Genomic DNA, 23,655 nt, shown 5'->3' with positions numbered 1-23,655 from the left:
AAGCCAGAATTCTCTGGTATGGCTACTCTTACTGTGACCTAGAGAGTTCTGTGAATGGTCAAGAATGTAGTGCCAGGAACAGACAAACGAATGGCCTGTGTTGTTACCAGCAAGCCAGATATCCAAATGCTTTCCTCAATCTATATGCCTTAAGTCAAGTTGGGTATTTTGGGTGAAGTATTTCTTGGCATTGCTACCATTATGGTTTACATTTGGTACTAATACATGCTCTGGGGCTCAATTTGAAATACCAGCTCCTCCTAGAAACACATACTCGAAGTAATTAATGGTTACTATTAAGTAACAACAGTTCTGCTTCTAAAAATCAAGAAAAATTGTTTGAATATTAAACTTAGTGGTCCTCTGTGTTTTCTGATATAAGATATGAGTACATTTGGTAGGATATTTGATTGTGTTATAAAATGCGCTAGCTAGAGAGGTGGCACCCTTCTTAATAAGCCCTGAGGCCACCCAACCCGCACTTGCTTTTTATCTCCCCCTGTAGCTTCCCAGGCTACAACCCTGTCACCAGCTCAAGGCTATCTTCCTGCCTGTAGAGATAAATTCCATCTTCTCAGATTCCATAGCAGCCATGGGTAAAGAAGACTTTAGCATCACTCTTTCAAGAGAATCCCTACAGCTGAGGAACTCACTTTTCTCACCAACATGGCCGTCTTTCCATTGTTTTGTGGAAAATGAGGTGCAGTGGGAACTCAGATTTGGTCTTGGCAGCTTGCATAGCTCCATTCTTGCTACCTAATTAATCCAGGCTGCTGTAAGTATGGAATCCATAGGTCCAAGACTAAATCTTAAAAGAAAGGAAATTTGCTCAGAGATTCTAGTCAGCGACATGCTTTATCTAAAGCTCTTAGTTTTCCTCTTGATGATCTATCTTCAAACTTACCAAGTTTTCAGCAGTTTCTTGAGGAGTCCTTTATAAGGGCCTTGTGATCTTTCACATTCTAAGGAACAGTCTATGTAGATAAGAGAAGCACCTTATCATTCATGTTTGGTGCTGCCTCTTCACTGCCTAATGCCCAGTAGCTTGCCTTATTTCTTTGCAAGGTGTGTTTTCTCTGTCTCTACCATGCATCATTGGTGATGGTCTGGGGTTTCTCTGGGGACATAGAGCATCCAAATGCTACATTTCTCTGAGATGTGACTTGCTCCTTCCCCCATCCTGGCAGATTCTAGGGATCAGTGATGCAGTGTAAGAAAGAAGGGAACCTTTAGACTTCTACATCCATGTTCTCATGGAGTTAGGGCAGTGTGGATTCCTCTGAGCACCCACATTTCAACAGGACAAGCACCTCAAAACGAAGAGGCATACCTCACCCCATCCAAAGACCAAAGTTCTAGTAAGGAAAGGGGGCTTCAGAGGCATTATCTTCTTCTGGTTTTACTCCCCAAACTTAATCATAACACTGTAAGGTTTCTTGAGTGTTTCCAGTGCTGGGGCCTGCAAGTAACAGAAGCATTTTTTTAAAAATAATATGTTACTAATTTTTAAAATGCCCATAAAAGAGATTTAAAAAAAAATACTTGGCCTCTTAATCTATTAAAAAAAAAATCATCTTTTTGCTCTTAGACTTTAAAATTCCCTTTTCTAATTGTCCTTCATCAGACTCCCTCCAACCACAACCATTTGGATCCAGATAGGTGGCTTTATCTGTAAGTAAAAGGCCAGCTCTATTGGTATCATAAATGAAAGCTTGTGGCTTCACGGGGTGTGGTTTAGTGCCATCTCCTGTGTGCTGTGCCCTCTGGCAATAGCCATGGCCTTAGTTTTAGCCCTAGAATATCTTAGATAAGCCTGTCCTTATTAGCATGTGTTACAAGGTGACAGCTCTCCCACACCCTTCAGGGCAGGAGATAGCATGTGGCTGGGCTGTATGGAAAGCTCTGGCTCTGAGAAACAGGGCATGGTCCTTGCTGTGTAGCTATGAGGAAGGGAGTTGTTGTTAAGCACCCTTTCCATTCCCCCACCCCCACAAAGGGCCCAGTGACTCCTGGGAAGTTCCAGAAATGGGGCTTCATCCTTCTCTGTCCTCTGTGAGCCTCATCACTCTTGGGTTCTTCAGCAATTCACTCTCAGGCTCTGACGCTGAACGGACATCTACAACTTCCCAGAGTTCGGACTACTTCATAGCCTCCCTTAGTGGAGAAAGAACCCCAGGGAAAACCAAGGTGCTGGGCACAATAGATCACACTTATATCCCCAACACTTGGGTAGCTGACACAGGAGGATCACCAGTTTGAGGCCAGCCTGGGCTACGTAGGGAGACCCCGTGTGTGGCAGGGGTGAGGAGAATAATTAGATGCGTGGTAAGAGGGTTAACAACAGGTGTGTGCTTCGAATCCAGTGCAGGAGCCTAGTATGGCTTAAACAAACACAATGACTGTGTTCTGTATAACATGGCTGCATAACTAGATCTGCTTGTGCTAACACATCTATCACCCTTAGATAGTATAAGCCCATAAACATCTCCACACATCTTTGTACAGAAAGAAAGGATCCCTTTCAAAAATAGAAACACTGAAACCTACAAGCAAGAAAATAACTTCCAGCCAAAGAAATCAATTGATTTGAAATTAAGTTTTATTTTTTTTAAAACAACTTTTTTTTTTTTTTTTTTTTTTTTTTTTTTTTTTTTTGCAGGTCGACTGCTCGGGAGTATGCCCTGAAAATTATCAAGAAAAGTAAATGCCGAGGCAAAGTGCGTACCGAGTTCACACTTGTGATGCTAAGGTTCCAAGGGCAGATGGACAGAAGCCGGCTTCTTAACTCAGTGTGGCCCAAGAGGCACATTTGGAGGGCCCAGAAGTTTAGAAGAATATATGATTTTATAACTGTTCTGGGATTAAATGTAGTGGGGATGATTTGATTTGAATTTCCCCCTTATCTTTGCTTCATTGTCTTCTCTCATTTTTGTCATCTAAGATTTAGTCTGTCATTTTCTAGGAAATTTTAGTTGTCACAGTGGGTCTTGAGTTAAATATCTTAGGGTCTTCATAATGCCGTTACGGTTCACCCAGACAGAGCTAACCTATTGTCAGGTGGTTGTACTGTCGTAAGCTAGTCCCTCAGACACTTCCTGTCTATTAAAACAGCCTCTCCCCTGACCAGGAGCACATGATTCAGAACGAGGTCTCCATCTTGAGGAGAGTGAAACATCCAAACATCGTCCTCCTGATCGAGGAGATGGACGTGCCAACTGAGCTGTATCTTGTAATGGAGTTAGTAAAGGTACAGATTTCATTTGTCTTTCTTTTTCCAAAGAGAAACTACTGTTGTCATATTTGAGGCTGAGGATAACTAAACACGTCAATGTCGTTGTGATCAAAAACTGTTAAACTATCGTTCAGTCAAAGAGAAGTCCTTTAATTTGTTCCAATTTTTATGTACATGTTTTATTATAAAAAATCACTATTTTAATCACCTTGTAAATTATATTTTCTCTGGCTCACAGAATAGAATTTCACCATGGCACTGCTCTTTAAACCAACAGCTTCAATGTGTTCCTGTCACCCTGCTGTGAGCTATTAAAAATATGATTAATCCCTGTACTTTTATTGGACAGTTCCCCATAGGCTGATTTTTGTGGGGAAGGTGAGAATAAGTTAAATTTAGGAATGGGAAACAGGTATTTGGTGATGGATCTCAGTCTGATTGTAGACTATATGTTGATCAGATGACTACAGCAGTTGTTATCGCACTGAGCAGCCTTCGTGAATTCTCTCTGTACAACTAGAGGAGAGAGTGAGTGTCATGTCTGAGCCTTGAGGCCTGAACCTATGTGACCAAGACAGCACCCAGGTCTTTGCATGCTTTCACATACAGACATACATGTCCTGCTGTATAACTAAGGGTTGGAGTCCCCAGTAGACCTCAGATAATATTCCACCTCTTCCTGTGGCTCAGAAACAAACTTCATACCTGTGTGACATCCCTGTCTTTCAGAAAAACAGGATCAATAAGATAAAACATTTGTTTAAGTTTTTTTGGGGGGAACCATTTCTTGCCCGGTAGTAAGAGTTTTCAGGGAGGAAATTGCATAGGGGAACAGAAATGCCAACACAGTTTGGGAAACCTGAAACCTGACAGCCTACAGAGCTATGTTTTGATTTTGCTGTTTTGGAAGGGGAAATTAAGTTGGTCACTATATAGTGACATAGGAATGCATTCGGGCTCTGGGCTCAGCTGTTCCTTGGTCAATATTCAAGAAAGATGTTTTTAGGAAAGCACCCCCAAGTTCTGAAAGAGATTCAGATGCATGCAACTCAAAGTTGAGCCCCAAATCACTGCTTGATCAAGGAGTAATAAGTTATGAAGGAACCAGGGAAATAAAAGATCAGAGGAATAATAGACCCAGAAGACTGTCTTTGGTATTCTCTGCCATCTTACCCTTCCTCTCTTCCTGTCTTTCTTGCCTTTAGAACGAGTTGTGGGTCCCATTTTTCCATTTCTTATAGAGAAACTCATTATTGAAGAAGAAAGCTCAACACCCACTTCAAGGGAGCTAAATGTAGCAAATCAAAGAGAGGGAGAGAAAAAGAGAGTGGGTGTTTCACACGTGCCTTAATAATTTCAAAGGCACGAGAACATTTTGTTAAAGATGGGAATGCAGAATCACCTGGGGGAGTTTTAGGACTACGGATTTGCATCTCAGCTAGCAGTTGGTGTGCGGCAGGTAGCACATGTCACCCAAGTCCCCCACATGAGGCTTCTCAGCTGGGGACCCAGATCCAGCTCTTCTTCCCTGGGGAGGGGCTGTGGAGAGAAGCACATGTCTGCTGTCAGGTCCCACCGCGTTGCTCTTTTTTAAGCTCAGGAGAAAATGTCAATATCCTTCACTCTGAGGAGAGAAATCACCAAGAGTCTTTGGTCTTTTGAATGACAGTAGCAGAGAAAGCCCCTAAGAAGCCCCCGATTCTGATCCATTCTTCATCTCCTCCCTGGCTTGTCAGTCCCCTCCACGGGCAGCCATCGGTCCATCTGTCAAGGTCCCACTCAACCAGCTGCTCTCTTCCAGGGTGGAGACCTTTTCGATGCCATCACTTCCACTAGCAAATACACAGAGCGAGATGCCAGCGGGATGCTGTACAACCTGGCCAGTGCCATCAAATACCTGCACAGCCTGAACATCGTCCACCGTGACATCAAGCCAGAGAACCTGCTGGTAAGAGGGAAGCCATCCTCAGGCGTCCTGACTCCCAAGCCCTCCCTCATGAATGAACATTTCTGCCCACCTTTTTTTTTTCTTTTGTTTTAACCGTTTGCCTCTTGGGCTCATTTCCGCTGTGTTCAGGTTCTCTGTAAGGTGATCTATGATAGCTTACATACCCTCAAGAACACTAGACTTTGTAGCAAATACATTTCGGGCACAGGAATGGGAACAGCGTTCTGAAAAACAGTCAAAGGATGGCTAGGACATAATGGTGACTGGGATCATTTCCACAGCTGCACTTGTATTCTTCTATAACAAGAGAACACCTTTGTGTTTAGAGGGGAGACGGGCGCTCATGTGTCTGTCCACGTGTGTGAACAGACATGGATGCGTTTGAAAAGTGACCTGAGGTCCATCTCTAGGGGTCCATCCAGTGTCTGCCTTTCCAGATTCCACCTTACTTTTTGTGGCAGAGTCTCTCAGTGAAACCAGAGCCCACCTTTACCAATTCAGCAAGTCTAGCTAAGCCTCCAGCAGCAAACCCCAGGTATCCGCCCGCCTTTGCCTCCCCTGTTCAGGGATTGCAGGTTTGTTCAACCATCCCTAGCTTTTGTGTAGGTGCTGAGGATGCAGTAAATAAAGGGCGTGGCAAGCCACGCCCCCATCCACCAGTATTTCTTTTACCATCCTAGTTTTGCATCTTAACGATACAGTCTAAATCCAAAGCGAACTGAGCCAGAAGTAGATGTCACCACCTCAGCACTAAAACAATCATGGGAAAGACAGATCTGAGAAACTAGCTAGTGGCTGGCGCGGGGCTCCGTTGGTAAAGTATTTGCCTTGAAGTCATGAAGTCAAGAAGAGTTGTGGTCCAGCCCTGCATAAAACTGGGTATTCTTGGCACAAGCCAGTAACAGCAACACTTGGTAAGTAGAAAAACAAGAGGAACAAATATTGAAAGTCATCCTTGGCTACATAGGGAGTTCAAGGCCAGCCTAGGTTACTTGACCCTTTCTCAACAAAACAAAACAGAGTAAAGCCCTACAGTCCTGGTGTCTTTCTTTTGTTAATACCTATTTGCTTTGCTTTTTGTAATTTCCCTGTCTGGATTCTCCACACCAACAAATGCGGGGCTGCCCCAGGTCTGCTTGCTGTACAGGTGGTCTAGATAGAAGCAGACACGAGGCAAGAGGAGCTATTCTGGGAAACATGGAGTAGCATAAATTTAACTGACTCTTCAGGCTAGCAACTTATTATAAATAAAAAGGATTTTGCTCCTATCAACCCTAAAATGGGCTTTTTTCTCTTTTCTTGTTTTTCTTTTCTGGGCATATTTTAAACCCAGATTTCTGGGCCTTACTGTTGCTCTACTATATCAGAAACTGCTGTCTGGTGGCCAGATACAGAAATCCACACCTCACTACAGCCAGCTGCCCGAGGCAATCAGAATGCATGTGAGTGCCAGACATGTAGCACACACCTTTAATGCTGGCACTGGGGAGGCAGAGGCAGAGGCAGAGGCAGAGGCAGGTGGATCTCTGTGCATTAGAGGCCAGTCTGGTCTACTTTGTGAGTTCCAGGATAGGCAAGGAAATACAGTGAGACCCTGTCTCAAAAAAAAAAATTAAAATAAAATATCTTAGCTCCCACTTCACAAATAAAAGGTGACAAGGCCTGCCACTGTAGAGCATCACTTAATGTCCAGCCTCGAATGAGGGGCCTTTTTAAATACCCAGCATCTTGTTTAAAACCCACAGCCATCACATGGGATAAATTCCTTAACTCCTCCAATTCATTGGTTAAGAAACTGGGTACCTAGAATTTAAATGACTTGCCCAAGGTTATAAAATAATATACATGTTGAAAACTCAAGATCTCAACTGAATTCCGACCCACAAAGCCCCTAGACTGCACTGTGCTCTGAGACAGGGGGACACTAATCAAGAGCCACTGTGGACCAGGTCCCATGCCAGGGAACAAGACACATTCCTTCATGGAGTTGACATTGAAGCATCAAAGAGGGCATTCAAGAAATAAATATGCGCACAATTAGCCCACTGCAATTACACTGGTAATCTTGTAGCCGCTGGCTCACGCAAGCCGCCAAGGTCAAATGGCAGGGGTCTGACTTAATTGCACCTCAAATTCCGAATCTCTGTAGCAGCCTAAACAATCTCTTCTGCACAGCTGCCTCCGTGAACTGCAGCAATTTTCCGTCATCCACAGTCATTACTCCTGTATCCTGCTTCATGGAGCAGTGCCTCATGGGAACAGACTTACAAGTGGGTCTTTGTTAAGTAATTTCTTTATGCTCCAAACCTCAGTGATTAGACAGTAAGGCTTCATTTCCCTCCGCTGTACAGTTTTCAGGCATCCATTGTTTATCAGTTCTTCACCAGACCATTATCTAGTTCTGTAAATACCTTCTATGGTTATACAGTAGAGTGCTTTTTTTCAAAACCACAATTTGCAGGATATTTTTAAACACCCTGCTCATTGGAACATACTTTAACCTAACTGTAACAGAAATATATATATATATATATATATATATATATATATATATATATATATATATTCATTTAACCTAAATGTAACAGAATATATATATATATATATATATATATATATATATATATATATTCATTATAGGGTTTTTTTTTATATCTACACAAGAAACTAATAAATTTGCTTCCCTATTGTAGAGTTTGTGAGTTGGTGCATTTATGAGGAATAAATCTATCACAGAATAAATATAAAAGCAGAACACATTTAGCATGATGAAGATGACATTTCTAACTACCTGTGAGATCCCTCTTGATTTGAAATGCTATTGAGCTGTCCACAGGCAGAGGAAAGACCATTGTGAGGCGTATCTTCAGCCGCTCAGAGTTTGCAGTCATCAGGGTCTGCTCTGATGCTGTCTCAGTATGTAAACTTGAACAAGCTCTTTAGTTTTCCCCAAGCCTTCTTCACAGGGATTTCATAAAGACAAAGAGATACACAACTGTCAGGTCCTTTGCTTTTTAATCTCCCTTTTACATGTAGCCCAAAACTTCAGACCACCTCACAGTAACGTTATACACAGGAAAGTGCCATATTTTCTTATCTTTTATTGTCGGTGCTTTGAAATTTTTACTATTCTCCTAGATACTTTTTTCCCCCTATTTTGTGACAAAACATAGATCTATAAGATTATTTTAGAAAACTGTCGCAGTAAAGTTAGTATAAAATTTTGAATGTATTTACTCCCTACAAGGAAACTTTTTTTCCTATGTTCTTTGTTTACATTCCAAATGATTTTCCCTTTCCCGGTTCCCCCCTCCCCAAAAGTCCCATAAGCCCTCTTCCCTCCACCCATTCTCTGATCTACCCCCTCCTACTTCTCTGTCCTGGTACTCCCCTACAGTGCTGGATCAAGCCTTTCCAGGACCAGGGAACTCTCCTTCCTTCTTCTTGGGAGTCATTTGATATGTGAATTATGTCTTGGGTACTCAGAGCTTCTGAACTAATATCCACTTATCAGTGACTACATTCCATGTGTGTTCTTTCCCTACAAGAAAACTTAACAACTACATACAAATGTATGTAGTTAAGCTCCTTCTTCTATATTCTACTTTACTCTCTCGCTGAGAGACCTCCAGATCCATCTGAATTGTTATGTTGTTAAAAAGTCCTTGGCTGCTTCAATATTTGATTGGGAGTTTTCAGTTAGCACAGTGCATCTTTTGGTTTTTATAAATGTTAAATACAAATGTCATTCTATGTAATATAATTGGGGTATACAGAATTCTGGGGCCTACTTTACTTTTAAGTCTCACAGCACAAATATTAAAATGTAGCATAACTTTAAAGATCTGTACTGGTTATGCAAACGACTCATTTAACTGTGTCTGATAAGGTATTTTAATGAGAAAACACGGCCTCCCCTCTGGGTTCTGTTACATTTTAGGTGTGAACTGACAGCTGACTCAGGAAGAATACACGACTTACAGATTTATTTTCATTAACTTTACCATTTTTTTCTCCATGTCCTCTATGTGTTGGTTTGGTCTGTGTGTTGGTTTGCTTATTTGTTATCAAACCCAGTGCATAAAAATCAAATGGATGTGGACAGAGTGGGCGAGACAAGCGTGAGAATGTGTGTTGCTTCGTTAAAGAATGAAGGACAGAGGGACTCAGGCCATTTCTCAACCCCTCAGTTACACAGTTTGCTCCAGTACAAACCTGTCTGAGAGCAGAGAAGGCGCAGTAATTCCCCAGCCTCATTCCTGCATCAAGACTAGTATGCATACATGCCACAAGACAGATTATGACTAAAGGGACTATTTCAAAATGAAAAGCTATGAAACCTATTTGTTGAATGTGATGGGTAGGGCCATTGCACACATGCGTACACAGTGGCTGGGACTCCATGCACAAGCTCTGCACCTGACCGAGCCAGCCAAAATCCCAGCAATGGCTCAGGAAATCTCACCACTACCTGAGGAGCTTCTGGAAGTTGATGACTGCTGGAATAGGCAGTGATGCAGGTCCCAGGAAGCCAAATGCACCAGTAGATCACACCCTACACCCAGGCACCAGTAGATCACACCCTACACCCAGGCACCAGCAGACCACACCCTACACCCAGGCACCAGCAGACCACACCCTACACCCAGGCACCAGCAGACCACACCCTACACCCAGGCACCAGTAGACCACACCCTACACCCAGGCACCTGCAGGTATCAGGAAGTGAACTCAGTAGGTTTTTGGAAAGAAACCCAAGAAGTTGGCAGGGAAAGGTAGAGGTTGGGTAGGGGAGGAATTTAAAGGAGAGATAATAGAAGGTAGGCGTGATCAAAACACATCATGTACATGTATGGAATTGTCAAACCATAAAAAAAAAAAATGACCTTTCTAAATGGAAAAGAACATAATACCTGAAGTTCTTAGGGGTGACCAGCAGATGGCAAAATACCTCGGCAACAGAACACATCTGTCACACCTACTGTTTCCTCCAGAACTGATGGGTCTTTAAAAAAAACTACATACAGACAAAATTTAGTCTTTATTGGCAAAAATATGATTAAATCAATGTTTTTTATTAGGCTATAAGGTAAACAGATTGCTTTTATTTTTTTAAAAAAAAATTGTATGTACTTAGACCATTTTTTCCACTTAACGCCATAGTTCCCTTGTAGATAAAGGTTTTCCTGAGAATCTGCCTCTCTTGGTAGGAAACTCTCTCTCAGAAGGCTCCGCCCAAATGCCTGCCCAGCTCCACGAGGCCCTCTCATTGTACTCAATAGATGCCTCATCCTCAGTCCACGTCCTTTTGTATCCTGTGATAGACTTGTTTTCACTCAAGACAACATTAGACTCAAGAGATAAGGGATGTCCTTCTGTCTCAAACCTAAGACTCTCAACCCCAGATAAATCCATTTAGATGTGGGATTTGTAGCATTGCTAGAGACAGTGACTACTATGAGAAACATTCTAGAAACCATGGACAAAATGACACCAGGCAGAATGTATTTGGTACCCAGGCAACAGACATAAGAAGTAGAAGAAAAGCAAGAAATTGTTTACAACAGTCATTCCCATGTGTGAGGACTCTAGATGGGTTCAATTTCTTTTCATTTATAAGTAATCTGACTTTCCTAATATTTTTTTCCTACAATGATATATGAGCTACTAATTGTGTGACTAAAATGTAATGAAAAATTTTTTTTTAGAATTGCTGTAATATTAAGTTCCCTTGGTCTGGACAAAAATCCGATTCCTAGGATATGGAATGTGCCCCGGCAGCTGCCTAGACCTTGTGTTAGATAACTTCATGATGATTTTAAATTGGGAGTGAGAATCAGGTTTCCTGGGGTTTCCGTTCACAACTTTCTCTTCCCGGGGATCACCCGTGACATGCTTGGACAAGAGATTTTATTTCTCTTAATATTGAAATCTCTCCCATTGCTTGCTGCTGCCTAGGCCAGATCAGGTTCTTATCAACTTCATTATTTTGCTTAACTTGTGGTTTCTGAAATATTTGACATGTGGAAATAATTTTTTTAATTTGCATTAGTTTCTTTTCCCCCCAAGAAGTTTAAGGTAAGACTGGTCATAAACCACATTTTGCAAAATAATTCCCCACATAAGTGTTGCTCTCCTTTGCTTCTTAAGAATTAACAACTTAAATTCAACCCGTTTTTAAGCATTGTGAGAGCTTTATCCCCTTCCCCCAATGCCATGGCTTTGGGGGAGATTATGCTCTTTTTAAAGTGACTCCATATATAATAAAAGGTAAACTGACCCCTTTGCACAGCTTTGCCCATTTCACGCCACTTTGTCAAGTCTATTTGGTGAAGTCATTGTTAGCTCCTACTGTGCCCCTCTGTAAAAACTATTTCCGTGGGTTACTAACCATTCATAGGCCACTGCTTCAGCAGGACTAGCCTTGAATTTGCAGTAACTCTGAGAACTGTGTGTGTGGATTCTAACACATCTGTTTTACTAGTCAGCTTCCCCTGCCCACCCCCGGAAGAAAATCTCAGAAACCACTTGACCAGGCTCAGGTTATCTGAGAATTTTCATATTTTATGGTTACTGCTGCAGTTTTATGAGTATATATTAATTTTTTTCAAAAAACTTTTCCAAATGGTCTCAGCTTCCCATACAAGGGAAGTCAACGTACAGACAAGCTTCTCCTGTTCAACAAGATACAGCCAGCACAAAACTTCAAATAATGCAAAAAAAAAAAAGATGCAAAAATAAAGCCACTTTTAAAAACAAATACCAGCAACCTCCGCCCCAATCTATATGCTGAACTTTCAATATATTGATCCCCAATAGGGCATGCCCTCAGCTTCTAATTGAAACCTTTTTCATAATCGTTGTCATTTGACACATTTAGTCTGTCAAATCGTGAGATGTCTTTATGGCCATATAATAAACCCAAGAGAACAACTTCTCTGTCTGGGGCCATCTGCAATGATCACAAGGCTAGCTTACAAAACACTGACAGTCTTTATGGTAATAGGATACATATGGCAGCCCACAATTACGTGTAGCTGCATTCAATTAGTGTTGTACAATCACACAGTTTTATTGCTTAGTTAAAACAGGGAGAGCAGTACATGCTGGGTAATTTGCACTAATCCCCGTCTTTTTAATAGCCCCTCGGTGTTTAAAATGTGGGGGAACAGCTATGGTATTTAAGGGGCCTGGAATGAACGTTAAATTATGCCTCATGCTGCGAACTCCTTGACTGACAATTAATGTGCTCCCACTAAATGTGTGGGTCATGTTTTATAGAGGCTTTAACTTACAGTAGTGGCAAAACGCGCTCCCTCGACCAGAACCTGGCTCAGTGAGTCAGGGTTTCAGGGTCTGTGCTTGCAGCCTCTAACACCCATTCTGGAAAACACGGCTGAGATTTGAAGAACTGCCCAAACAGAACCTCAGAATCCATTCTGAGATTTGCCGTTTCTTTAATAAGTTTGTATTTTATTTTGTGAAGCTCATGAGCAACCTTAAAATTTTATTTTTAAGTATGTGTTTTCAGATGAGCCGTGGGGGCCAGAAGAGGGTGTCAGATCCCTGGGAACCGGAGGTACAAGTTGTGAGCCACAAGACGTGTGTGCTAGAAACTGAACTTAGGTCCTCTGGAAAAACAGAAAGTGCTTTTAGTGACTGAGACATTTCTCCAACCCTGGGACTTAGCATCTTAAAGGAGAATTCGTGAGCAACCTTCATGCTTTCTAACTTTTAATTAAAATCTTGGTTCCACAGCCCTGGAAATGCTGTGTAGAGATAGTTTTGGGAATGTGTGTTGTGCACACACGCACCACAAACAAACAAAACACAAAGTTTTAATTACATATGCAAGTGGCCTCACTGGCTCCCAGGCCTGATCACACTGTCTGCAATGAGAGAAGAGGGTGAATCTCCTATGGTTAACACCAGCACTCCTGATGAGCCCCATTTGCGAGAGGGCAGGATGTCATGTAAGAAAGGGGTACTCCCCGTCCTTCAACCACAGTGTTGACAGAGAAAAGCCCCAAAGTAGCCTTGTTTCCTGCCCTGCCCAACAATACATTAAACAGAATTCCAACTAGAGGCCTGGACATCAATTCACTCACCTGCAAAAACGTTTTGTTGAAACGTTTGCAGAGGACTCGTGTCTTGAAAGGTTTTCAATTACACAGCCGTGGCCTTTGTCTATAAGCTCTTGTATATGTAACTGCTTTCCTATAACTTGAATCTCTTTATACTCTTTATACTCATGAAAATTCTATTATACAATTTTCAAAGACTGAAAAAAGTTTGGGAGGGTGTTGTACATATATGTGACTAACGAAGTAAAAAAGGAACACAAAATTATAACTTCAATATATTTAAATGCTATTTAGGGAAGTATTAATATTTTAAAGGATGCCTCAATTATTTTATGTAGCAGTTTGTATTTTCTTTGTCTTTTGCTTGTTGGCTTTTTGCCATGCTGGGGGTTGAACCCTGGTCCTTATATTTTCCTTTCCTTGGACTATATTGTTCATCCATATTAAATATAATTTATATGTGGTTAGGCAGGATTCCTATTAAAATGGCAATCATTAGTAACTCCCTTCCCAGGAGGAAGTTATAGGGTCATATTCAGAACCACAGCAGGCCTCTGGTGACTGGGCACTCTAACATCTGGTTTTGTCAAACTTTTGAATAACGTTAGGTGATACAGATACTGTGTTTAGGGGTGGGAAGCTTCCTGTATAAATGGGATTGAATATATCAAAATCTGCTCAGCCCCACAAAGTACACATCGTGAATGCTCAGACCCCACAGAACATCAAAGCAGGAGGGCATTTTTTTGCAATTTAGAAAAGTTATTGATACCAAAATGGAATTCAGGAGGTAAACAGCTCTGGTCTATATGGGAAATGAACTAGACAGCCAATCTCGGCAGTCCCAGCTCGGATTTCCTTTCATGAAAAACATTTGCTTATTGTTTGCATGACCAGAACGGCGGGCACAATAAAGTGTAAGCGGGCCTGGAGCAGTTAGGCTGAGGATGCTACAGGGTTTCACAGCCGGGGCCTCAGAGTGCACACTTAAACTGGCACAGTGGCTTCATTAGGTAGAGAAGATAGTGTCTGACCCAGAGGACAACAGCAAGTCTAAGACTTGGGATACATACCCAAGGGCAAGCCAACCTTGATCAGGGTCTGGAACCCTAGAGAGACAAAGAGTCCACATGATTTGTGTGCACAGATGTAGACAAATCATTTCCATGCAGGAAAAAAAAAAAAAGAAAGAAAGAACCAGTCTCCCCCTCTGTCAAAACAGTCAGCTCCAATTGGTCATTGCTGATACTGCAGCTGAGCTGGCCAAACATCTGCCCAAATGCTTCAGTGGAATGCAAAAGCAGAAAAATGTAGCATGCACACAGTAGCGGTGCTCCTGATATTCGGAGACGTGTCTTGCTGTGCAAGGGGCCTATTCAGCTTCTGCAAGTCACAGATGATCACAGGGGACATGCCAGCCTCACCTTCCTGGGTAAATTATTTTGATGAATAGGGAAAACTTGACCATCTCTTTGGAGGATCTCTTGAAATCTGGAAACAGGGTTGTGTTGTGACTGTCTTCATCCTACTGATTTTGGGAGAGGGCACCTATAGGATTCTGCGTGCCCTTTTATCCTTTGAAATCAATGAAGTTGTTTGGCCTGCTTTTAAGAGCATAGCCTTTTGGGTCGATCTCGGGCTAGTATTAACGGAGCTTCCATCTTTTCCTGAGAGTCCTGAGAATGCTTGTTTGGAAGGCCGACTGGAGACTCACCACCTTAATAAGGAAAGCTGACCGAGTGCTAAGTCTACACCCAATAAATCTTTCCAGATTGCCACAGGTGACATGAAATATTAACATGCTTCTCAATTATTAATAGAAATATAAATAGATCTTGTTGGAAATGCAAGCCACTAAAAATAAAGGATTTTAATATCCATGTGGATGTTTTTGCTCTATTATTAAAGGATGGCGTGCTTAAATAGTCTCACACGTGGAAATGAAGTATTTTCATGTCTGGTAGATTCAAAGCGAGAGACTTTCTGAACTGCCTTTTGTGAAAACATTCAATGCAGATAAGCAAAGGGAAAGATACCAGCACTATTTTATTTCAGAGTTTGGTCTCCATGTGCATTTTTAATATACATGTTATACAAACCACCCTGAAGCCCTTCACTTCCCAAGTATAATTCAATAAATATGACCGACCCCACATTCCCATTTCCATTTGTTCTACATTTATTTATTGTGTGTGTGTGAGTGTGTGTGTATGTATATGTATGTGCATGTGTGTATATAAGTGTGTGTGTGTGAGAGAGTGTGTGTGTGTATGAGTGTGTGTGTATGAGTGTGTGTGTGTAAGTGTGTGTGTGTATATGAGTGTGTGTGTATGAGTGTGTGTGTGTGTATGAGTGTGTGTGTGAGTGTGTGTGTGTATGAGTGTGTGAGAGTGTGTGTGTGAGTGTGTGTGTGTATGAGTGTGTGTGTGTGTGTGTGTGTAGTGTATGAGTGTGTGTGTGTGTGTGTGTGTGTGTGTGTGTGCCATATGTAGGTCCTGAGATAAAGCTTATGTCATCAGGCTTGTGGCCAAGCACCATGGCTCACCAAGTCATGTCCCCAGCCCCAACATCACCATTTTCGTGAGCATCTACATCCTATTGTATGACACCCCGATTATTTGCCTAACACATTTCCGCTTGCCATTCCTTCATTGCTTCTGATGCTGCAATGAAGCCAGGTCGGCTCCTGGATGCCGACCTTGCACAGTTCCAGGGCTTCTGTTCCTCCGGTTACATTAACCGTAAACTGCAGCGCCCTTGGCTTCATGACACTTAAGCTTTTTCACATTTCTTTTAGGTGTATGAGCACCAGGATGGCAGTAAGTCACTCAAATTGGGTGACTTTGGCCTGGCCACAATTGTCGACGGCCCCCTCTACACAGTCTGTGGTACCCCAACATATGTGGCTCCAGAAATCATTGCAGAGACTGGGTGAGTACTCCCCTGTACTTTAGAACTGTCCCACTTGGACATCTCTCTCTCTCTCTCTCTCTCTCTCTCTCTCTCTCTCTCTCTCTCTCTCTCTCTCTCTCTCTCTCTCTCTCTCTCTCTCTCTCTCTCTCTCCTCCCCTTCTTTCACCTGTTTAGCAAATTTCCTCTGTCTTCCCAATGCCAATCAATGACTGTCATTTTGTTTAAAGGTAAAACGTCTATTAACCATAAAATTTCTAGTAAATGTCCAGATAAGTGGACAAACATAGAACAATAGTGATTAAATTACTATTAAATACAAAAGAACTGGACACTGCTGTATCCTGTAATAAAGTCACCTTGGTCACTTTTCTCACCTAGTTCTATGTCCTGAACCTATTGTAGTCATCTTAGAGAGCTATTACTCCTCTCAGGAAAACAAAGGTCCTGAGCCTCTAAGGACTGGCCGCTGGATATTTGCTGGTGTTTGTGCAGAATGAAATGAATGTCAGTCTCTGCCTTGGACTGAGAGGGAACTAAGCTGTCATATAGGTGCTGGGAACAGAACCTGGAAGCCTCCGCAAAACAATCAGAGCTTTCAGCACTACGTTTCAGTATTATTTTGCTTTGTTTCCCTTCTACAGATAAAATTTTTGTGTGATGTCATTTTTAACTTAACTTTTAAAAGTTAAAATATATGATGTTCTCCCTTCTCCTTTTTCCCTCCAGACCCTGTTATTCCCCCAACCCCTCTGTAATTCATGCTCTCTATTTTGTTGTTATTACACACACACACACACACACACACACACACACACGCATTCACACACGCACAATTACACGCACACGTACATGTACATACACAACCCCTGAAGGGCCAGTTTATTGTTATTTGTTTGTATATGATTTCAGGGATGTCCATTGGGTATTGGATAACCAAAGGATACTCATCCCTTGGGAAGACTAATTCTCTTTTCTCAGATTTCAGTATTTCTTAGTTGCCTATGGTTCTTTGTCTAGAGCTGGAGCCACATAAGATTTGTCTCTTTCCCATTAACACATCTGTTCCCCATTATCCAGGTCCTGTTTAGGTAGCCATAATGTTAAGGGATCATGGGTGAAGTTTCCTGATCAAAATCTAGGAGACTCACATAGCAGATTTCCTAGACCTCTGGTTCTTACAATCTCTCTTCCCCCTTTTCCATGTGTTACCTGAGCTTTGGATGTGTAAGAATCCATTAGGTCTGGCCACCCCATGATCTGTTGTTCTGTTCATTTGGGCTGGTTGTGGTTTTCTGCAATGGTCTCTGTTTCACTTGCAAGGAGAGGTGTCTTTGATGAGAGATTCACATAAGGACAAGTAATTAGAATGCAGTCAGGAATCATTCTGATTTAGTTAAGTGGCAGTAATGGGTTCTTTCCAAGATACATGGCCTCAGTAGCCCTGGGTAGCTGGCATGATTCCCATCCTGTTGATCGGGCTTTAAACCCAATTAAAGAGCTGTTGGTTACCACTAAGACAGGAGTGCCACTACTGCACCCTTAGGGCTCTCTCGACAAGCCGATCATTGCTGTGGATCGCAGGCATGACAGCCAGGCAGGGCTGGTGGGCGCCTTCCTCCTTTAGCAGCTTGAACAGCTGATTCTACTACTATGAACGCCCTCTTTGTTAGGGGGAGTGAGTGAGTCTTTGTTTAGTTGTCAGATTTTTTAAAAGTTTCTTTGGTCTCGTTGGATTTGTGGCAGAAGAGTCATGCATTTTAGCTGCATAATTTGTCCTGGCTGACTTCACTAACTCCAACATCACTTTTTTTTTTTCAGATATGGCCTCAAGGTGGACATCTGGGCAGCTGGCGTGATCACTTATATCCTGCTGTGTGGTTTCCCTCCATTCCGAGGGTATGGGCAGCCATTTTTTATTGGGCACCAACAAATCATGTCTCTATTCTCTGAGTGATCTCTCTGCCCTTCTCACGCAACGGAGCCTGCAGCAGCAGGGCACACACTTGTCTCTCCCATCCTTTATTCTGTGATGTGTGCTAATTTACATGCTTTCCATAAATCTTCCTCACATGTTTTTTTATCCTCATTCTTTGTTAATTTACCAAAACAGTTTCATACTCTCATTTTCTGTGGCTTTAAAAACAGTACACTATGCATCTTTAAGGGTACAAGAGGGCTGTAGTGCACAAAGATGGCAGGGGTGTGCTGGTGGGCATTCACCTATGCTTCTCTTGTTTGTCTGCACAGAAGTGGGGATGACCAGGAGGTGCTCTTTGACCAGATCTTGATGGGCCAAGTGGACTTTCCATCTCCATATTGGGACAATGTGTCAGATTCTGCTAAGGTAGGGGTCTATTGCTGCCCTGTTCCTTGGAGTCTGGTGCCTTAATGGAAGTGTTGCCTCTAACTGAATCGGCACATAGGAAGAGACTAATGTTAAGAGTCTGATGTCAGGGCACCTGCAGTAGAATTACTGGTTTCCCAAGATTTCACAGACACCAGGACTCAATGGTTCAAAAAACTGCTTGTCCTGGAGCTCCCACTTTGTTGCCATCCGTTAGCATCTCAGGTTTCTACACAGGATTATTGTTTGCCCTGTGTGGGTTTTGATTGAATGTCACCCTTCAGTGAGGCCACTCTGGCCACTGTTTTCTACTGCAGCCCTTAACTTTTATCTGGCTCACCTGATCTGCCTTGCCCTGTCCCTGGCTTGTCCCCCTCCTCTACTTTTCTGTGTTATGTATGAAGTGTGTTCTTAGTCTCAGAAAGGCGGGTGGGGAGGCTGGAAAGTCGGCTCACCGACTGCTCTTCTGAAGGTCCTGAGTTCAATTCCCAACAACCACATGGTGGCTCACAACCATCTGTAATGAGATCTGATGCCTTCTTCTGGAGTGTCTGAAGATAGCTACAGTGTACTTACATATAATAAATAAGTAAATCTTGAAAAAACAAAAAAACCAACCCAGAACACACACCCTCATGTCCCTCCTTCATATCATATAACTATCCATCTATATCCATCTGCCTAAATAAACAAACATATGTAGGTAGGAAATCAAATCTTACTTATACAATTAATTTCCAAACTCTCCCAGTAGAATGCAAGTTCTCTGAAGGATAGAATTTTTTGCTCATTTTTACAAATGGTTTTTATGCATATGCGTGTTTGCCTAGAATTGGATGTGTGGCTGCTGGGAACTGAACCTGGGTCCTCTGCAAGAGCAGCCTGTGCCCTTAACCACTGACCCATCTCTCCAAGCCACTGGCTTTTGCCCACAGAGTTGCCATATCATCAATTCCCATATCGTATGATGTATTGTACACATCAGTACACACCCAGTGGTCCAATGCGTTCAGTGAATGTGCAGTGTGTAAATAATGGAATTAAGTGACTGATTGAGAGGGAGGAGAGCTCAGCCTCAATCTCTGTTGAGGTGATCAGAATGGATGTCATGGAGATGCCATTATTCAAGTCCAACCTTATAGGAAGCCTAGGATTCAGAGGCAGGGGGATGGAGCGCGTGTTCCTCCATTCTGCTAAGTCAAGGCCAGCTTCTGTATGGATGGTGGGCGGTCTCGCACAGCAGATGAGCTGTAGAACGGCGTGGACCTGGGCATGAAAACGGAGTAAAGTGGTAGCTTTGTGCACATATATCATATTTATAAAAAGTATCTCTGCACCTAAAAATGAATAATTTTAGCTGGTATGTTAGTCAACCTAGGGTGGGCTGGGGGCAGACATTTTCATCACTTTTAGATGTCAATAGATTGAACAGTCCTAATTTGAAAACTTCCAAATCCAAGTGCAATAAAATCCGAAATTTGAGTGTCAACACATGTCATCCCAAATAGAAAATTCTGCACCCGTGACAGGTTGCAGTCAAATGCAGGCATGCTAAAAATACCGTCGGCAGGTATTTTCAGGCTATTTACATAAGGTGCATATGAAATAGTTCAATTTTGTGTTTTGATTTGTGTTCCATTCTCACGATACTGTTATGTGCCTGCAAATACTGAAAAATTGAAACAAAAAACCCAAACCCAAAAGGCGTTTTGAGAAAGAGATGGCTAGCCTGACTCAAAGTGCTGACTTAAAAGGCTTGAGGATTCAGTGTTGAAAACCTGGTCACTTTCTGGCCATTCAGTGTGTATGCCTTGTCTCTGTTGACTCGGAGTGTCATTTAAAACTCCTCTCTATTAAAACACATGAGCTCTGTGTACTTAAAATGATGCTCGCTGGGCATGGGCCTCTCATCTTCTTCCACCACGCCCACCCTTGGACTTTCAGTACTTGAGAGAAGTGTCAAAGGCAGGCCCCACAGTGACCGATCTGATTGACCAGCAAAGGTGTTAAAATGTATTGACAAGCATAGATATACTCTCACTATACAACCCAAGCTGGCTCAGGCCGGACTACTCCTAGTTCAGACTTCTGAATGCAGGGATTCAGTTATGTAGCAACACCCCAACATGGCCCTTCAGGAATACACTTAACTCTTCCAGCGAGCAGTCTATAGCCTGAAAGCATGACTAGACAAACTCTAAGTCCTGTAGAGAACCCAGGAAAAGGCAGCACGCACACACCACACACACACTCACACACTCACACACTCACACTCACTCATTGTACAGGTTAGGAAATGATTGAGGAAAGATAAGGCAGACCTACCTCAATAGGCGTCCCATGTAGAACATAAGGAACCAGATAATTTGTATCCTCATTTCTAATCCAAAGCAGAAGGATGCACAATAAAGTCACTGCTCCACCCAAAGCTGCATCTCCAGAAAATATTTTTCCTGCTTTATTAACTAGCTTTTGGCAATCCCTCCTCCATCCTTTTTCTTTAATCCTGAATTTGCTGCCTGGAAACTAGGGTGAAGATCCATCTTTCCTTCAGTCTGACAAAGCAGAATTTTAAAGTTTTTTTTTAATATTTTATTTATTTTTATTTCATGCATATGTTTTGTCTGAGTGCAAGCATAAACAAACATCTGATGTATGTAGTGCTATAGAGGTCAGAAGAGGGCATCGGAGCCCCAGGCACTGGAGTTACAGGGATTGTGAGCCATCCTGAGGTGCTGGGAACTGAATCTTGGGTCCTCTGGAGGCCCAGCCGGTGCTCTTAACCACTGAGCCATCTCTCCAGCTCCAAATTCTTTGTTTTTAATGTAACTTCTAAACAACTAAAGAATCTTGCTTTAAGCTAAAACAGTGTAGTAAAAAATTGGAACACTTATTCAACATGAGTAATTTCTTTGCATCTAAAAATATTTTGTGAAATTTACTTAAATATAAATTTATCAATATAAATATACCAAATAATTTTCTAACCTGCATATGTCAAGTAAATATCAATATAAGCAAAAGTATATTTGTGTTCCAAATTTGAAGGTATGATCTAGCTAGTCATGGGGAAATGGGATGACGTGGTTTAGGTTGTGAACTCTCCCAAAATGCTTAACAAACTGAGATCGCAAGCCTGAATTAACAAGCCTCTAGCTTCTCCCTCCAAGGTTGGATAAACGGAGTCTAATGTTCCCCTCACAGGAGCTCATCAACATGATGCTGTTGGTTAATGTGGACCAGAGATTTTCAGCCGTGCAGGTCCTTGAGCACCCCTGGGTTAACGTAAGTGAACTTCTTTCCTATAGTCACTGCCAACATTCCTTTAAAAATATATCTGCAGATTTCCTGATGGTACCGCCTCTTTCTTCAAGTGTTGTGTTTGGCTTGGTTCTCCTCTCTAAGTGTACCAGGCCAGTTACAAACTCACCTAAGTGTTTCATGAAGGTTTCTGATATGTCCATCTTACTTGCTTCCTGAAGACCTGCCTTTCAACTGGGAGGTAGAAGGCTGTGGTCCTGATCCTCATGCCTCACAGCGACTTTCTGTGGTGAGGTTGGGGCTGGATTACTGTGCAGATATTCCCAGTCAGTCTCGATACCAGAATACGAGTAACCCAAGGTTCTCTGCTCACATCTGAGAACTCAGCTCAGCATTGCTCAATCTCGAGTATGCCCACACACCTGATAGAATGTCTGAAAGTAAATTTCCAAAGTGGCAGCTTTGAGCGTCTGTGTTCCCAAGCTCTTGAACAGTGCTTATAGAAGCCTTTAGGGGTCTGGTGATACTTTAGCAATGAAACCGTCCTCAAGAATGGCCACGGATTTTTAACCCTCTGTCTCTCTACCGATGATTAGTAAGACCATTCTGGTAAAGGGCATAAGTTCAAGTCTCTGTAGCACTGTCTTAAGCATGCTGTATATATTAAGCCATCATGTCTATCATCACCACTTAGTGACTTTCTAACCCAGTTACCATGTAGTCCCCAACCATACATGGGAAAGCTTCATAATTAGGCTGCATGGTTCTCAGCTCCAGCATCAGAAACAAAGGCAAATTTGTTCATAGAAACAGGCATGACGCTAACAGAATCATTAGTTCACAAATACAGATCCTGTCCACTTCCTTACTGCCAGATGCAGCTCTAGGTTGAAGGCCACAAAACATTCCCATTGCTTTCTCTCAAGTGTCACCTAGGCGACATGCCACTTCCTTCTAAAATAGTTACAGAGAACAAGGCTGGGTGGGAAATCCACTCAGCAGGTGAGGTGGCACGCATGCTCGTACACGCTTGAGATCTCACATATGCTGGATCAGTTAATGGTCATGGGCCAACAGTCCAGTACTTCCCATGTCTGGATGTAGTTGTTCATACACTGTGGTAAGGTTATCTTTATAGAACAGGAGAGTATTAGTGAATGTAAGCTTGTAGGGATATGAGCCAAGGTTTCTTTCAGACTTTTTTATGTAGCAGCCTCCAAAGTGTTGTGCAGATGTGAAGGAACTCATCTCCTCATCCCCGAGACCGTGGGGCAGGGCAGCTCCCACTCACAAATACTCACACTCACAAATCTTGAGCTCCACTAACCTTTGTGTTTGTATCAGGATGCTAAGCCAAACTTACCTCCTCCGACAAAGCAGGAAGGATGTGATAGCATCTTACTTGAGCCTGGTAACAAACCGGCAAGATAGTGTTGTTTTTATTTAACCCAACTCACAGATGAGAAGACTGAGTCCATGGGATGATTTTCCCAATGTAGTCCCACTTGGAGTTGAGATAGAATTAGTAGCCAAGCATCTCACACTTCAAGCTAACAGTCTGGAGAGTCCAGTATATCACACTATGTCTGCCCTTGCCTTGTAATAACTGAAAATACAGGGAATACAGCAGAGGAGTGCCATACCAGCTCTGACCTCATGGTAATGCTACCTCAAGTCAGTGCCCTGTTCAGACACCGGTCCAACTCAGCAGTCACACCTTCTCTCAGGTGTGTGAGAGGGAGAGCTACAGGCCAGTTGCAGGCTATCTTGATGGCAGTGATTGATTTAGAATGATCTTTGTGGGTTCGTTTAATACCCTGATACACCCATGATGCATCCAATTTGCCAAATTTCTTATGAGCCCTAGAAAAAC

The 23,655-nt window shown here is 42.4% G+C and overlaps 1 protein-coding gene across 4 annotated transcripts in view; it reads left to right on the top strand.

Annotated features, from left to right (window-relative positions):
• Positions 1-23,655, top strand: part of Dclk1 (doublecortin like kinase 1) — a 309,975-nt gene that overhangs the window by 255,334 nt on the left and 30,986 nt on the right. For all 4 annotated transcript variants that reach the window (XM_052180494.1, XM_052180495.1, XM_052180493.1 and 1 more), the window contains exons 9-15: positions 2,660-2,717; positions 3,128-3,247; positions 5,034-5,180; positions 16,062-16,195; positions 17,996-18,073; positions 18,425-18,521; positions 21,726-21,806. In XM_052180494.1, coding sequence (XP_052036454.1) covers positions 2,660-2,717; positions 3,128-3,247; positions 5,034-5,180; positions 16,062-16,195; positions 17,996-18,073; positions 18,425-18,521; positions 21,726-21,806 — 715 coding nt within the window. The remainder of the gene's footprint in view (positions 1-2,659; positions 2,718-3,127; positions 3,248-5,033; positions 5,181-16,061; positions 16,196-17,995; positions 18,074-18,424; positions 18,522-21,725; positions 21,807-23,655) is intronic.

The sequence above is a fragment of the Apodemus sylvaticus genome, chromosome 4 (assembly GCF_947179515.1).
Source record: "Apodemus sylvaticus chromosome 4, mApoSyl1.1, whole genome shotgun sequence".
Taxonomy (NCBI): domain Eukaryota; kingdom Metazoa; phylum Chordata; class Mammalia; order Rodentia; family Muridae; genus Apodemus; species Apodemus sylvaticus.
Note: the sequence above shows the minus strand (reverse complement) of the source record. Positions and strands in the feature narration are given on the sequence as shown.